A 17,608-nucleotide genomic window follows, 5' to 3' on the forward strand; every position below is an offset into this window, starting at 1 on the left:
CCTGGGTCAGTGTGATGTTAGGGTAGATGGAAGGGGGGGCGAGGCTTGAGCCTGGGCTTACACTGCAGTGTAAGCATACACTAAGGGACTTGCCCACACACACTGTGTGCAGCTGGAACTTGAACCTGGTCTTCTGAGTGCCAAGCTAATGCCATAACCACTGGGCACAGAGAACGACACCATACATTTCAGCAGACTGTTCCCATTCCACCTCTGGGTCCTTGAGTGACTCTCAAGATTCCTGCTGCAGGGCAGGGCTCCCTTGGGCCTCCTCCACACGGACGGAGATTAGTTTGGAACTGGCACTAGCAGCTAGCTGAGCTCTGTGGTACAGCACAAGGGGCGGAGGGAGTCTGAGCCCCTCTTCCCACAGTTCCTCTGGACTCCTGGCATGAGAAATTCAGCAAGCCCGAGAGCAGTGCCAGGAACTCTGGGATACCTACCCATCGAGCCACGTTCTACAAGCAGGGGCTCAAATGCAAAGCAGATCACACAAATGAGGCACAAGGCATACAATCAGACACGTCAGTTTAACTCTAGCAACGCACGTCATCCCGGTGAAACTTGTGTGTGTAGACGGTGCCTAATACTGAACAAAGGAGGGAGTAGCCAATAGGCTTTCATACAGAAACCTGGAGGTCAGATTAGTGGCCACCAAAGCCTCCATCTCTGGGGGTGAGATCATCACACAGGCTAGGACAAAACACAGTTACCCTCCAAGTTGACCAGAACGGCCACCAATGGATCTAGCCCCTAGAACTGAGCAGCAAGCTGGGGATAAGGAATTAATTGTTTCCGATTCAGACCCTGCAGGGGGGGATGTTTTATGGCCTTTATTCAGACTTCTCCATAAAAAGCCCACTGGGCACTCTGCTCTTATACACTGGTGACCTGCGAGGTCCAAGGATGCATAACATGGTACTACATAGAGCCAGCGTACAGAGATCCAGATACTATATAGAGCCAGAACCCTTTTCCCTGCCTGCTTTGATAAGTGAAGGAAGAGTTTTATTCGCCTGAAGAAATACCCCAGAGATCTGGATGTTACATATACTCTGCTTTATCCAGCAAGGATCAGGCTGGGCTGAGCTAACAGACACACGCAAAGCGTGCCAGAATGCTTCACACCCAAGCTGCACAAGACCTAGGAGGAAGACATAACTCCACATTGGGGTGTGTATTCCTAGAAAGCTGCAACATGCAGTGTCCTGAATCGGTTCTTAGTTGCTTACAATTAAGCCAATTTGATGAGCAGGTTTACATATTTTTTAGTTTGTGTTTTTAAAAAAAATTGACTGAAAATACTAACAATTTAAAGCTAAAAGAGGTTGCGTGAGATGCAACATTATGGAAGTTGTTCATTTGATTTAAAATCCCTGAAAAAATTAACAATTCCCAACTTCAGACACGCTTCCCCCCACTGTATCTTCAGTGCATGTCCCAGCATGTTTCTTCAACCCAGCGGGGGTTGTGTTTAACCCTTAAAAAAAAAAAAAAGAGCCCATTATTTACAGGAGGTGTAGGCATGTGAATTTCTTCCAACATCCATTCTTCAGATAGGTTTCTATGAATCATCAGGTTTTGATTCTTCCTCATCATAGCAAAGCTAGGTATTCACCTTTGACAAGGGATTTAATGCTGCTCGGTTTAATTCCTTGTTTGTATAATTCACAACTCAGCTCTTGGATGGTGGTCAGTTCAGTGCTGCTGCAAAGCCAGAAGTGGGGTCTCATCAGTTCAGAGCAGCCCACAGGAGTATGGGGTGGATTTATTTTTTAATTTCACATCAACTGAGTTGTGAACAAAATAGCTATTCAGAGCCCAGAGGGATTTTTGCTCAGCTTAAACATTTAAATGGTTGGTACAAAGTCTGTACCATTCACAGAGAACACCTTTGATGATGGGTCCTCAATCTAGCAGAGAAAGGTAAAACCCAATGGCTGGAAGTTGAAACTAGACAAAGACTATAAATAAGGTAACTTTAACAGTGAGAGTAATTGACCATTAGAACAATTTAAAAGGGTCATGGTGGAGTCTCCATCCCTGATGTCTTTAAAATCAATACTGGATGTTTTTCTAAAAGATCGGCCCTGAATTAATTCCTTGAGCAGTTCTCTGGCCTGTTTTATACAGAAGGTCAGACTATAGGATCTCAATGGCCTAGGACTCTACGAACAAGAAAAGTCCTGTGAAATGGAGAGCAGGGTTAGAAGAAGGAAAGGCCTGGATTCAGCTAAGCAGTCTCAAGACATTAAATTTAGGAAAAAAACTCTCCTTAACAAACCATGAACCTGATAGGTGGGATGAATCACCTAGAGGGCGCCATCACCACCAAACAGACAATTCACCACATGGGTAAGAGCAGGACTTGCACACTGATGCAAACTGGAAAATTTACAGAAGAAATTGACTTGGCCCATAATTCCTTTGCTACTAATTTCAGCTGCGTATTTCAATATTGGTCAGCTCATATCTGGAATGCCAGAGTCTGCCATTGTGGGAAAGACTGTAACTTCACTACAAGATCTAACCAAAGAGGATGGACTGGCAGGTCAGATACAAGTTGCTTCAGTAACTAAAAGAGGGCAAGGTGAAATGATCTGTGTAAACTGGACCAATACAACACTTCCTCTTTACTGAGCACGCTCAACTGCTGTCGGATGACAGCTCTTCAGTCAGGAAAGGAACAATGGAGAAACCCTCCCTCTGGGACCTATGAGACTGATCACCAAATAAATTCTACATTTAAGGTCAACCTTTCTATTAAAAAGAAAAGGAGTACTAGTGGCACCTGAGAGACAAGTACTCCTTTTCTTTTTGCGGATACAGACTAACACGGCTGCTACTCTGAAACCTTTCTATTAAAGCGGTCAGTCAAAGTTAAAGTTTAGATCTACATTTACAATGGCTTCAAGTGTGCACATGGGACAATCTCACAAATACTGCAGTTAGCGAGCAGGCAGCACAGACATATACAAAGAATACATTTAAAACAGAACTGTAGCAGAGCAACACAGAAACAACAATAATTGTCTCCTTTGGCCCAAAATGAGGGAAAAAAAGCCCGGCCAGGAAATGCAGCGGGTCTGGGCTTACGACAGAACAAGATTTATGAGCAAGTTGATGAAATACTGAGGCCTGTTTACAAGACATTTTGCAAGTTTGTCGGGGAAGAGACAACACGGCTTTTGTAAAGAGAAATCATGCCTCACTAATCTACTAGAATTGTTTGCAGACGATCAGCAAACACGTGGACAAGGATATCTCATCGATATAGTGTACTTGGACTTTCAAAGAGCCTTTGACAAAGTCCCTCATCAAAGGCTCTTCAGCAAAGTAAGCTGTCATGGGATAAGAGGGAAGGTCCTCTCATGGATCAGTAACTGGTTAAAAGGAAGGAAAAAGGGAAGGAAAAAAATTATCAGTTTTCAGACTGGAGAAAGGTAAATAGCAGGGTCCACCAGGGATTTGTATGGGGACCAGTGCTGTTCAACATATTCATAAATGATCTGGAAAAAGGGGTAAACAGTGAGGTGGCAAGATTTGCAGACGACACAAAATTACTCAAGACAGTTAAATCCAGAGCAGGCTGTGAAGAGTTACAAGGGGATCTCACAACACTAAACGATGGGGCAACAAAATGGCAAATGAAATTCAGTGTTGATAAATGCAAAATAATGCACACTGGAAAACATAATCCCAACAACACATACAAAACAATGGGGTCTAAAGTAGCTGTTACCACTTAAAGATCTTGGAGTCATCATGGATAGTTTTCTGAAAACACCTGCTAAATATGTAGCGGCAGTCAAAAAAGCTAACTATGTTAGGAACCATTAGGAAAGGGATAGATAAGACAGAAAATATCATAATGCCACTATAAAAATCCATGGTACGCCCACACCTTGAATACTGCGTGCAGTTCTCGTCACCCAGTCTCAAAAAAAGATCAGAACTGCAAAAGGTACAAAGGCAACAAAAATGATGAGGGGTATTGAGCAGCTTCTATATGAAGAGAGATTAAAAAAACTGGGACTATACAGCTTGGAAGAGAGACGACTAAGGGGGCATATGAGAGAGGTCTATAAAATCATGAATAATGTGGAGAAAGTGAATAGGAAAGTGATATTTACTCCTTCATGTAACACATGAACCAGGGGCCACCCAATTAAATTCATAGGCAGCAGGTTTAACAAACAAACAAAAGGAAGTACTCCTTCACACAACGCACAGTCATCCTGTGCAACTCCTTGCCAGGAAAGCTCCAACCCATGTTGGAACGACAAAAGTATAACCGCGTTCAAAAAACAATTAGATAAGTTCATGGAGGACAGCCACTGATGGACCTTATTAGCCAAGATTGTCAGGGATGCAACCTCATGCTCTGGGTGTTCCTAAGCCCGACTGCCAGAATTGGGGTCTGGATGACAGGGGATGGATCACACAATAATTCTGTTCTGTTCATTCCCTGTGAAGCGTCTGGCACTGGCCACTGTCAGAAGACAGGATACTGGGCTAGCTGGACCATTGGTCTGACCCAGCACGGCCGTTCTTATTGTTCTTAAGAATACACATAGGAGAATGAAGAGCTACTAGTCAGAGCTTTGTCAAGTTCTGAGCACTAAAACCAGATTCCCAAGATGCTGTGAGCCAGTCAGCAATTCCGGTGCTAATTAGTTAAACAAAGGCTGCATTTTGTGCACACTGCCTCCAAACTGGATGTTATTTCCAGTCCAATAGCAGCGCCCAATCCCAGCTCCTTACACGTGAAGAGTAAAGCTGGAGCGCTGAATACCATTCCATCAGACATGCAACGTTACTCGCCTCTGACACGTTTAGCTTTACGCAAACACTGAGCTCTGTAGCATAAACAGACCAGGACTCCTGTATATGAATGTATTTCCTCTTCAAGGAACAGACGAAAAGAAAGTGCCACGGAGTGCATACTTCCCAAAGGCAGTATTGAAAGGAGTTGATTATCTTGCAACAAAAATTCAGAGCTGTTTGAGAGGGTAACAAAACACTTAGGCACAAAGTGCATGCACAGGAGCCTTGTGAAGGAGCCCTGACAGGCTCACCCACCGCAGGAACTACTGGCAGGTAGGGCAGACTCCCATTGCGTCCTGGCAGAGGGAAAGAAGGGTGCCTGGGATCATACACCTGTGGGGAAGGAAGAGGCAGCTGGGCGTAAGCAGCGCTCCATGCTCCTAGTCATTAGGTGGCTCCTTTATCCAGGACCTGCCCAGAGAGGCACTTACCAGTCAGGTGATTGGTACTGTTTAGCTCTTGACATGGCAAGAGGGCCCCTCAAGAGGTGGGGGGGGGGGAGAGAAGAGAGTACGGAACAGAAAAGGGAGGCTCCATTGGCCTGAAGAGAGCAGCACCAAGAGAAGAGACGCCCAGCCAAAGGGGAGAGGGGAACACGGAGTGGGCACTGCAAGCATCCTCCGGGGAAGGACACAAAACCTGCTTTCGATTCCTAACACTGGAGGCCTCTCACAGCATTGTGAATTGCAGAGGCTTTTTATAACGTGCTACTGAGCTTCTCGGTTTCGCTGCATTTCTCCGGGCAGCCTCCCCCAGCTCCATCAGGTTGGCAGGGTGTTGCAGGATGGCAGACAGCTGTTGATGGAGTTGGGTGTGGAATTGCTACTCACTGGCCAATGCTAACAGCTAGCTTAGGCATTGTACATTCCAGTAAGGAAAGCAGTCACACAAACCCAAATCAACAGGAGGCCAGGAGAACTGGTGCACACAGGCAAAGGGCCAAACTCACTTGCTAAGTCCCTGCTGAAGTGCTCATCTGTGGTGATGGCTACAAAAATCATTTTACTACTTGTAACTTGGGACTTATTTTTATATTTGAACCCCCCCCATGCCTTGACCCGAATGACTGCATGATTATCATGCTGGGACCCTTGTCCTTACTCCCCACACATCTTCCTTACGGTTTGCCAGGGCTGAGCTCAGACTGGGAGCCCCATAGAAAAGGTACCCTCGTCTACGGTATGTCTACACTGCAGAAAAAAACCCTGAGGCAGACAGTCTTAGAGCCCAGATCAACTGACTTGGGCTCACACTAAGGGGCTAAAAATCACAATGTAGATGTTTGGGCTGGGGCTGGAGCCTGGGCTTTGAAATCCAGTGAAGGGGTTGGGGGGCCTCAGAGCCTGGGCTCCAGCCCAAGTGGGAACATCTGCACTGTGATTTTTAGCCCCATAGAGCAAGCCCGAGACAGCTGACCTGGGCTCTGACACTCGCTGTCACAAAGCAGCTGTGTTTGCCGTGTAGACATATTTTTTTGGCTGTTGAAACAACACAGGGTTGAATTTAAGTTTCAGTGGGGTTATGTTTTTGTTTTTTACCCAAAATGTTTATCTGTGGTGGGTTTTCCCTGAATGGCTTCACCAGAGAAGCAAAATTTAAATAAGGAGGGATTCACAGATCTGAGAGCCATATGGCATGTCCAGGAGCTACAGAATCTGAGCTTTCATTTCAAAGGGTCAGCTTCTGTGCCTCCAGGTTGTAAGTAAAGCCTTCAAAACGCGAGATCCAAGTGCCCCACATCAGCGTTGATTTCCCAGATCTACAGAGAGGCTGAAATACTGGCTCACAGAAGGGCAATGATCTCTCCATCCCCCATCACCACAGCATCTGAGCATCTCAACCTTTAATGCATTTACCCTCCACAACCTCGGAGGGCTGTGTCCCGTTCCCATCTCGCGAACAGGGACCAAGGCACAGAGATTTCCCAAGATCACACAGGCAGCCTGCTGTGGAGCAGGAAACCAAACTCAGGTCTTCCCACTCCCTGGCCAGCACCCCATCCTTCTTCTCTAAGGCAGGAACTCCCTCCACCCCATTCATCTCACAAGCCCTGAGCACCTGAGCCGATGAAAACAGGAAGGGAGCGGGAGGAAAACGAACAGGGACAGAAATTGGGAGGGGCCATGAGGAAGAAAATACGAAGATGCAGAGTGAACAAAAGAGGAGACAAAGGACAAGCAAAGGACAGGTGAACAGTGACGCTGCCAAGTTAGACAATCAGGTGCTGAATAAATAATGGTAACTAAAAATGCAGTCAATATGCAAGGACCAGATTCTATCCTTGAGGTTTGGGCAAACTTCCCACTGACATCACAGTGGGGATCTGTGATTGACTGAAGATCGTACACAGGCCTACATTTATACCCCAGTCCATGGGATTATGGAGGCGCTGGTCCCAACTCCACACTTAAGGTTGTGTTACCTAGAGTTCAATTTAACAGCAACTTTCAATGAGATTTTCATTGAAAAGGTTTTTAATGGCACAAGCCAAATCACACAAAATAAACACCGAGCATTATTTGAAGTTTTCAGGATGGTTCGATGAGACCTACAATATCACTTGTACATCAAGAGCACCTACAGAGCATTTTGAAACTTTTTAGACATAGAGGCAAAGCAAACCCACAGAATCTGATGACAAGCTGCAGGACAATCATCATCAAACCAGGCATTCAAATCTCACCTCTTCTGTTTAAATTCCCAAGCAATTTACTCCCTCTACTGATGACTAGGCTATGGCCACACTAGAAATGCCACAGAGCACCACTTTAAAAGGAAGCTAGCAGTGAGCTTATGCAAGATCACTTCAGGCCCACAACCCAGGTCTCTAACACAGAATCATACAAAGGCAGGGCTGGAAGAGATCTCAAGACATCATCTTGACAAGACCCTGTGCGCTGTGACAGGACCAAGTAAACCTAGACAACCCTTGACAGGTGTTTGGTCCAACCTGTTCTTAAACAACTCCAATGATGGGAATTCCATGCTCTCCAAGTCCATGGTAAGCTGTTCCAGTGTCTAACCATCCTTAGAGTTAAAAAGTTTTTCCTAACACAACAAATTCCGGTCATATCCACTGCACCAAATGCCTTCCAGAGTGACTAAACCCATTTGGATTATCCCATTCCTAGCTACTATTACCCACAGCCCTCTCTCATAACCAGGGACAGGGTTCATGATCACCACTGTTCCACTGCTGACTAATACATAGCGTGTTACGTCCCCAACCCTTGGACTTTAAGTCAGTACCCGTGTGGTGAGCCCCTCTGTCACCAATCCACAGAGGATGAGAGTCTGACATCTCTTAACTTGAGAGCCTCGCTTTTCAGCAGAAGCTGTAAAGACTCACATAAAACCTTAACAGTGACCTCAGCAACATTAAGGCAGAATAACTTTCCAAATGCACACGATATGTGACCGTCAGACGTGCTGATCTGTTTAGATCAGTTAATGCCTTACTGGACAGGACATGTTGGACGAAGCTGGAACACACAAGTCTTCCCCCTTGTTATTTCCAGGCTGTTAAGGCTTGGGTAGATGGACCTGAACCACCCCAACCTGTACTGCCACTATAGTTTTTAACTGCTAACCAAAAATAGAATCTGACCCTCTCCACACACTCAGCTAAGACCTATCAGAGCCCAGTGAAGCTCCTCCTCTTTGTGACATCACAAGTACTCCCTCATCAGCCTAAGCAGGTCCTCAAGTCAGGGGCTGGTACTGAGCCAATTTCAAGGACGGAGAGCTAGGCCTTGTCTATGCAAGGGATGTGCCCCCATGACAGCCACCCTCAGAGCTGCAGCCCAGTTCACTCCCCTAGTATGGCCAGATAAAGCCACAATCTACACCACAGGCACTCACCCTTGCTTGAAATCAGAGCAAACTCTAGCTCAGCCTTCACGACGAGTTAAGGGCTTGCCATGGGAACCACTTGATGAAATTCTATGACCTATATTTCACAAGAGATCAGACTAGATGGTCACCATAGTCCCTTCTGGCCTTAAGGATCGATGAAAACAAAATTAAATGCAAAAAAACTCAATGGTAATATCATGCTAAACATGCAGGTGGGTCCCAAAACAGCCAGTAAATGCAAGAGTTAAGAGACCCACCAGTAACACTAACTTGGTCCCACTACAAAGGTGAAATTTCTATTACTATATTTCTTGTTAAATATATAAATACGTTCTTATTTATGCTATGGAACACATACCTGAAAACACACCGTATGTCTTATGGGATCAAGGTAATGCAGCTGTTGCCTTAACTGCCATATTTTTGGTTTGATTTTAACTGCATAATCTTATCATTGCATGGATACTATTTTTGCATTATGTGTGCCTTGCATTTCACTAATAAATCAAATTCTCCAGCAACAGGAAGACGCTGCTTTCTGAGGCCCCATGTATGAAGTAACTTTTATTCTTGAAGCACACAGAGGTCTCTGCAAAGCACAAGGTTTGGGGACAGCACAAGGAGGATTGTGTTAATCAATGTTTTAGGCACCTGCCTATCATGCATCCTTAGTAACTCTTTTCAATGCCTTCTGCTCAACTTGATACATCAATACAAATTTGAGCCATGAAGTGCCAGCTACAGAGGGAGCGCTTCAGGGCGTAACTGCAGCAGACGGTTTAATGTCACCCTTTTTACTATATGTGCAGCGCCCACAAGTGTGATGGGTGCTTTACTGATCAAATAAAGACACAGGCTCTACCTTGCCAGACAACAAAGGGACCACCACACAAAGAATGCAATTTGCACTAACAAGCAGGCAATATACTCAAGCCTCAACTCAGTACAAGTTCCTGCAGGGAGAAGGGCTGCTTTTACAACTTAACAGCTCATTTATTTCAGAAGCCTCTGGTATTCCACCCACAATGCTCAGTTTGCTGCATTGTAATGTAACTAATCATACCAGCTGAATCTTCACTACACTCTTGTAGCAGTTATCCTGTTGCATGCACGGCTTCTTGCCACTCTTTCCTGTTTTAAGAAGGAGCATAGTATTTAAATATTTCAGATACTTAATGCAGCCCCACAATGTATTAGCTACTTACTAGAAGAATGTAAATAGCAGCTCTTAAAGTAACATTTAAAACCAGCAACAGGAGGTGGTTACTAAACTTTTCCTATTAAGCATTTAAAAGCACTGGCAGTTGCTGGAGTCCTGACATTTCCAAGGGCTCCAGCTTCTGGTCTCTCCGCTCACATCTGGTTGCTCCCATTTTTACAGAATGGAGTGTTCATCAGATCTTAATTACCAATTAATTAAAAAAAAAAAAGGCACTGTCAGGGCCCATCTGCCCTGTCTCCAACAGTGGTCTTTACCAGATGCTTTAGTTAGAGGAAGGTACAACACTACTCTCCAGTTGGGTAACTGTGGAATAACCTGTCCACAGAGGAAGTTTCTTCTTGCCTCTCACCCTGGGACTACTTAATTTCCTTAATGGACTCTTGTGATTGACTCTGCCAAAGCCTCACTGGAAAGCACAAATAAGTTATATCATTGGTATTGGAAACATATCCCTCCACAAATATATTCATTCTCTCCAATGCACATGTCACAGTGTGGTAAAATAAATAATTTGACATCTTACCTCACACATTAGAACGCTGTAGATATTAAAAAAACAAATGCTGTCTGAGTCATCCAAATAACATAAGCACTGAAGAGTCTGGAAATACTCTGCCAGGAACCCCACATGCTTTATAAAGTTAAGTATTTCCAGACTCATTCTTAGATACCCCCCTACCCCCCCAACAGCCTTCTAATTTCCTCACTTTCAAAACTATGGTTGTGGTTATAACTAAGCGTCACAAGAAAAAAAAGCTTAGCCAGTGTGGAATTAAATTTGCTGCCAGTCAACACAGCCCTGTGCTCCTCAAGCCCTTCCAGAATATTATAATTTCCTTCCCAAAACTTAAATGCTGGAAAACCATGAAATGCTGAGTTAAGGTCCCCTTACAAGGAAAAGCAAACCAAAATTGTTAGAAAATGCAGAGCTACGTGACACTTCCTAAATACCACAATCACACCACCTTGCTGCTGCCCTCAGGGAAATGGCAACAGGACCTGGGAATATCCAGTACCTTACCACCTCATTCTCTGTACCCACCCCAGTCCAACACTGCACTCCTATTCACATAGCCAACCGGACTCTTAGTGAGCTATGCACAGCACCTCTGACCCAGGGAGTACTTGCTGCTGGTTTGCAGAGATCACACTTTACACAGACGCTAAAGGAAAGTAAGATGCTGTCATCTCTCCCATGAACATGTCAGGGTAGGGATCCAAGGGGGCAAAATTCAAGACGGGAGAGTTACCTGGCCATAATACATATTTCAAATCCTAAAAACATGCCAGCTAAACCCAACTCCCTCTGCTCTCACTTCAGGCCTTGCTAGTTTAGAACAAAGTTCCAAATTGCAAGATCTAAAAGATTATTATTAAAGTTGTTACAGCTTCAAATGATGGTGTTCCCTAGAGAGGGCATTAAGGTTTACAGGGCATGCAGTCATCCGGCATCAAGCAGTAACATCTGGTGAAGTGGATAAAAAGCAAGTCTTTTTCACAAGTGGCCACAAGGCTTCTTTTCAGTCTTTAGCCTAGTGCTACTATGGACCATTCCATGCACATGGGTTCTCACTGCTTTGCAGGCCCTGTGCTCCTAATGCTTCCTCCTCACCTGAAGGAATCCCCCATTAATGGGGAGGGCTGTGACAGAGGGAAATGAGCAGGCAGAAGTACATCATTTGGAAAGCTGGTACGGAAAAGGACTGGTGAAAACCAGCTGAACTTGTGCTCCCCCAGCAATGTTGTGGCCAAAAGGGTTAAGGTGATCCCTGCATGCATGACCTAACAGGGAACAAAGAACAGCCTAGGGAGGTGTTATCTCTGTACATGAGGTAGGGAACAAGCTGGCTGGAATAAATACAGTGTCCAGTTCTGGTGTCCACACTTCCAAAAGGAGGCTGGAAAACTGAAAAGAGCCACAAGAATGATTCACAGCCCAGAAAACACACCTCATCATGAGAAACTTCAAGAGCACCGTCAGTTGCATTTACCCAAAAGAAAAGTCAAAGGCGACTTGATCATTAAAAGTTCTTTAACCGAACAAGCGACGGCCGGGGACTGAAACCGGGGGGCAGGTCCACCCCATTCCCAGCCCGAAGGGAACAGAGGCACACAGCCGGGGGAAGAGCCGACCCAGGCCTGGGGGGTCCATCGCGGGGGGTTGGCGGAGAGAGGCGCCTGGCCACCCCAGCCCCCGAGCCTGCAGCAGGACCCGCCGGGCGAGCCCTCTGGCCCGGCCGGCCGGATCGGGAGGGTCTTTCCTGCCCCCCGCCCCCCAGGAGTCGCTGACCCCTCCGTCGGGCGGCCCGGCTCCCGGCCGGCGCGCTCCGCAGGCGGGTCCCGGGCAGGTCTCAGAGTCTCTCCGAAGCCCCGGGCGGGGAGCTGGGGAAGAACGGGCCGCCCGGGATCAGCCCAGACCCGCCCGGGGGGGGCTCGGTCCCCTGCTGCCCAGACCCCGCAGCCCGCGTGACCCGCGCGCCGCGCCGGGCCAGGCCTGGGGGGAGCAGGCGCCATGGCCCCCGGGGGGCGCTGGGCCCGGCCGCCCCGCACTCACCGAGCAGCAGCAGGAGCCAGACTCCGCGCGCCGCCTCCATCGCAGCCCCTGGGTCCCCGCCGCCGCCGCCGCCGCGCTCACTCCATGCCGCCGCGCTCCGACCCGGCCGCCGGCTCCGCCCACCGGCCCCGCCCCGCCACACACAGGAGGGGCTTCCGGCGGGGGGGGGTCCGCACCGGAAACCGCCCTGAGCAGCGCCACGACCTCTGACCCCGGGGAGGCGCCGCGACCCCCTCTGGAACGCGGAACCCCTCCCCCACTGCCACCGCGGGGCCGTCACCTAGCAACGGATCTTCGGCCCCGCCCCGGCCCCGCCCCTTAGAGACTGACCTCGTCCCTCCCCTAGCAACTGACACAACCCCTCTCCCCGGCTCCTCCCCTAGCAACCTACTCCGCCCCCCAACCCTGCCCCTTGGCTACTGGCCCCCTCCCCGGCTCCTCCCCTAGCAACTGACCCCGCCCCCCAACCCTGCCCCTTGGCTACTGACCCCCTCCCTGGCTCCTCCCCTAGCAACTGACCCCGCCCCCAACCCTGCCCCTTGGCTACTGGCCCCGCCCCAGCTCCTCCCCTAGCAACTGACCCCGCCCCCAACCCTGCCCCTTGGCTACTGGCCCCCTCCCCGGCTCCTCCCCTAGCAACTGACCCCGCCCCCCAACCCTGCCCCTTGGCTACTGGCCCCCTCCTCGGCTCCTCCCCTAGCAACTGACCCCGCCCCCCCAACCCTGCCCCTTGGCTGCTGGCCCCCTCCTCGGCTCCTCCCCTAGCAACTGACCCCGCCCCCAACCCTGCCCCTTGGCTGCTGGCCCCGCCCCGGCTCCTCCCCTAGCAACTGACCCCGCCCCCCAACCCTGCCCCTTGGCTACTGGCCCCCTCCCCGGCTCCTCCCCTAGCAATTGACCCCGCCCCCCAACCCTGCCCCTTGGCTGCTGGCCCCGCCCCGGCTCCTCCCCTAGCAACTGACCCCGCCCCCAACCCTGCCCCTTGGCTGCTGGCCCCCTCCTCGGCTCCTCCCCTAGCAACTGACCCCGCCCCCCAACCCTGCCCCTTGGCTACTGGCCCCCTCCCCGGCTCCCAACCGGGCAGGGTTGGGGGCGGGGTCAGTTGCTAGGGGAGGAGCCAGGGAGGGGGTCAGCAGCCAAGGGGCAGGGTTGGGGGGGCGGAGTAGGTTGCTAGGGGAGGAGCCGGGGAGGGGGGTTGTGTCAGTTGCTAGGGGAGGGACGAGGTCGGTCGCTAAGGGGCGGGGCCGGGGCGGGGCCGAAGATCCGTTGCTAGGTGACGGCCCCGCGGTGGCAGTGGGGGAGGGGGTCCGCGTTCCAGAGGGGGGGTGGGGTCAGTTGCTAGGGGAGGAGCCAGGGAGGGGGCCAGTAGCCAAGGGGCAGGGTTGGGGGGTGGGGTCAGTTGCTAGGGGTGGAGCCGGGGCAGGGGCCAGCAGCCAAGGGGCAGGGTTGGGGGACGGGGTCAGTTGCTAGGGGAGGAGCCGGGGAGGGGGCCAGTAGCCAAGGGGCAGTCACCCTGGCTCCTCCCCTAGCAACTGACCCCGCCCCCCCAACCCTGCCCCTTGGCTGCTGGCCCCGCCCCAGCTCCTCCCCTAGCAACTGACCCCGCCCCCCAACCCTGCCCCTTGGCTACTGGCCCCCGCCCCTGCTCCTCCCCTAGCAACTGATCCCACCCCATAGCTACAGACTCCAGGCTGGCCCCCCCAACATCTGGCCCCGCCCCATAGCTATTGACAGTCACCCTGGCTCCTCCCCTAGCAACTGACACCCCAGTCCCGCCTCTGGCCATTCCCCTTAGCAACACATTCCCCCATCCCTCCCCTAGCAATTAACCCCACCCCCAACCCTGGCCCTTAGCTATTGACCCCCTCCCCAGCCCCACCCCTAGCAACTGCCCCCCCCGGCTTCACCTCCGGCCCCATCCCTTAGCGACTGACCCAGTGGGGTCCTGCCCTGCCCCTTAGTAACTCCCCCTCCTCCCACGGGGCCCTGCCCCCAGTGACTTGCCCACCAGCTCCCCCCTTAGCAACTGACCCCCGCCACGGGCCCCACTCTAAGCGACAGACACCCCCACTTACCCTGCCCTGGCTGCATGCACCGACACCCCCAACCACCACCACCCCTTCCCCACATGCCCACGGGCAGGGCAACAGCACCCACTTGCTCCCTGGAGGGCACCTACCCTGGGCTCCTGGCTCCCAGCCTTCACCTCCCTGGCGCAGAGGCCTGCATCTCGTGCCCTCCTGGCCAGGGTATGTCAAGGCTGCACAGATCTTCTGATACCCCAGTAAGTCAGACGGCCTAAGCAGGCCAGGGTCTGCACTCCGCTGTCCCCTCCGAGGCTGGGAACCGCATCGTTACCGATAGGCGAGTGATAACTAGCTCTTTCTAAGCAAGCACACGTATTCGAACGGTGAAAGCATTACAGGGAAAACCTATTAAAACAATCAGAGAACCGACGCCTATGGTGGAACACTTACCAGACGTCCCCCCAGCTCCACCAGGGGCTCGCGTAGGAGTCAGTCCTTCAAACCCCACTCAGGGGTTCTCCCAATGATTGCACGTTCACAACCACCTTGGCGCAGAGTAAGTCTAATAACCCTGGCCCCAGCACTAGCCCCTGCTGTACTTGTGACCAAGAGGGGTAGGTGACAGGGCCTGCAGCTGTGGTGCAGCAACTCAGAATGCTGCCGGGGGGAGAGAGAAAGGCGAGAGGGCGGCTGGAGCTGGGGGGAGGCTCAGGAACTGCCCATAGGGGAAGCTGGACAGCAGTTACAGAAAGAGGCAAAAGAAGGTAGTGCTGGCTAAAAAGGGGTTTGGACAGAGGAAGCTGGGCTGCGAAGGGGCGTGTGCATGCAGCCTGGCCACAAGGAGCACAAAGCGTATCACCAGGGAGGTTCACCACTGGGACACTGACAGAGGAAATACCGTTTTGGCGCCCGGGGAACGGGTGAGGAGCTGTTGCTCACGGGGGGACTGCTGGACAGAGGTGCAGGCCAGAGAGGGACGAAGGCGGGACAGCAGGCATAAAATTGGACTTTGCAGCCAGGGAGAGCAGGAGCTGATTCCTTCCTGGGGTGGCACAACGCCTTGTTGACAGGTTTCTTTTATTGTGCTAGACAATGTGGGGGAGAGAATATCTTTTATTGGACCAGCTTCTGTTGGTGAGAGAGACAAACTTTCCTTCCACACAGAGCTTTACTTCAGGGCTGGGAAAGATGCTCAGCGTGTCACAGTAACATTTATGTGAGGGTAATTTACGGTTGATTATTTTCCTAAGGAAAGAGTTGATGTTACTTCGTATGGTTTATGTTTTTGCCAAATTTCTGGGGTGTCCTTTCTAAGTTTAACAATTTAAGGTTATCTCCAGTGTCTTAGTTCACCTCTGCCTCTCCATATAGTAGGCATTGCCTAGCCAAGGACTGGGTCACTGCACAAGTACACCCCTGAATAGGTTAATCTTTCCTTATATAAAAAGATCTTCTACACTTTCCACAGGATGCATCCGATGAAGTGAGCTGTAGCTCACGAAAGCTTATGCTCAAATAAATTGGTTAGTCTCTAAGGTGCCACAAGTCCTCCTTTTCTTTTTGTGAATACAGACTAACACGGCTGTTACTCTGAAACCTGTCTTTCCTTTATTCAGCTTGGGCCTTTGATCTTTACACTGTGGGAACAGGTAATGACTAGACAATGGTCCCTTCTCCAAGGCATAGCTTCCAAAGGCTTGGTTTTTGCATAACAAGGGAGCTGTGGGGGTGAATTTCCATTCACCTCCTCCTAGAGATTTCCCAGTGAGCAAAAGACTGTGCTTGACCTGAGCACCCAGCCTGGAACAGCTCTGCCTCATTGCCCACTTTCTCCACACCATTCCTGACTTTGTCCCCCCACCCCCACCTACGCATCCACCCAGCAAAAGTGCAAGTGCATTCCACCTGGGAGCAAAAACCTCATTGTGGCCCCTCCATCAGCTCCTCCCCCACTGGCTCTCACTGCCTCGTGCCCACCTTCCCCCCTCAGTGCAGTAACTGATAGTACCCTTTCCTCCCCACAGTCCGCTCTGGGCCCTCTCGGCCACCCTTTCGTGCCTGGCTGGCATGTCCGAGATCACTGCAAACGTAAGAGAGTAAACACAAAGTTTAGTTGTCTCCTGTAGGCTGGGAGGAAGTATCAGAGCACGCCCCACGCCCCACGCCCTCCTCTCCCCCAGCCCCAGCCAGCGGAGCAGGGCAGTGGTGGCCTGTTGCGTTGGTGGCTATAGCACCCATCTTCTTCCTAAAACTGCTGTTCCTCTCCCTGTGACAGTCAGAGATGCAGTACTGACAACCCCAAATCTTCATACAGCACGAGTCAGGCTCCCCAGAAATCAGGAGGCTGCCTTTAAAAGCATGAGATTATGTAAAAATAAAAGCTTTGGTGGTGTTTTTATTGGCCTTCTGCTTTTGGAGCCTTTCGGGTGCACGGGGGTCACGTTTTGAAGCTTTCTCCACAGCCACGAGGGCTAGAAATGTACTTTTTCTTTAAAAACGAAGGTTGAAATCATCACATCTCCACTTGACTCCAGGAGCTGGGGCTTTAAGGAAAGCAATAATTATCATGAGACTCAGGACAGAATCATGAGAGTTGGCACCACTGGCAGCTGCCGTGATCGCGTCTGCGAGTCCCAGCACTAGAAGTTGGAGAAGGCGGGGAGCAGTCCAAGACACTGCTCTGGAGGACAAGAACCAAAGTGCTAGACCCGCTGCCTGCGTACCAGACCTAGATCTCCGTTGGAGCAGCTTAGGGATGTAGGTTTCAAGTAGATTTTCCATGTTGGAGCAAAAACCACTGTAAGCAATTGAAAATGTAAACAACAAAAAGTCATGTGGGGGATTTGTATCTCAGGAACTTTTTGACCCGATGCTGCCAATTTTTCACCACAAACAGGTCTTGAACCGGCACGCCAGATTTCAAGCAGATCTGACTGAGCACGTAGAGAAGTTGGACAATTGGGCTTTGAAGAGAAATGCTGTTGCAATCTTCATGATGGAGCAACTAGATCTCCTCTCTAAGCTGGGTTTTATACCACACCTGTCAGTAGCATAGTATGCCATAGGCTTATTACCAGGGTGCGGAGCTAACTACCCAAACAGAGTGAGTACCCAAGCTACCTC

The 17,608-nt window shown here is 50.3% G+C and overlaps 1 protein-coding gene across 1 annotated transcript in view; it reads right to left on the bottom strand.

The window, feature by feature from the left end:
• PTK7 (protein tyrosine kinase 7 (inactive)) overlaps positions 1–12,576 on the bottom strand; it is a 96,533-nt gene extending 83,957 nt beyond the window's left edge. The window contains exon 1 of the mRNA XM_074949775.1: positions 12,459–12,576. Within this exon, the coding sequence (XP_074805876.1) occupies positions 12,459–12,498 (40 nt within the window). The 5' untranslated portion in view covers positions 12,499–12,576. The remainder of the gene's footprint in view (positions 1–12,458) is intronic.
• Between the last annotated feature and the right edge of the window lie 5,032 nt (positions 12,577–17,608).

This window comes from Natator depressus, chromosome 3, assembly GCF_965152275.1.
Source record: "Natator depressus isolate rNatDep1 chromosome 3, rNatDep2.hap1, whole genome shotgun sequence".
Taxonomy (NCBI): domain Eukaryota; kingdom Metazoa; phylum Chordata; order Testudines; family Cheloniidae; genus Natator; species Natator depressus.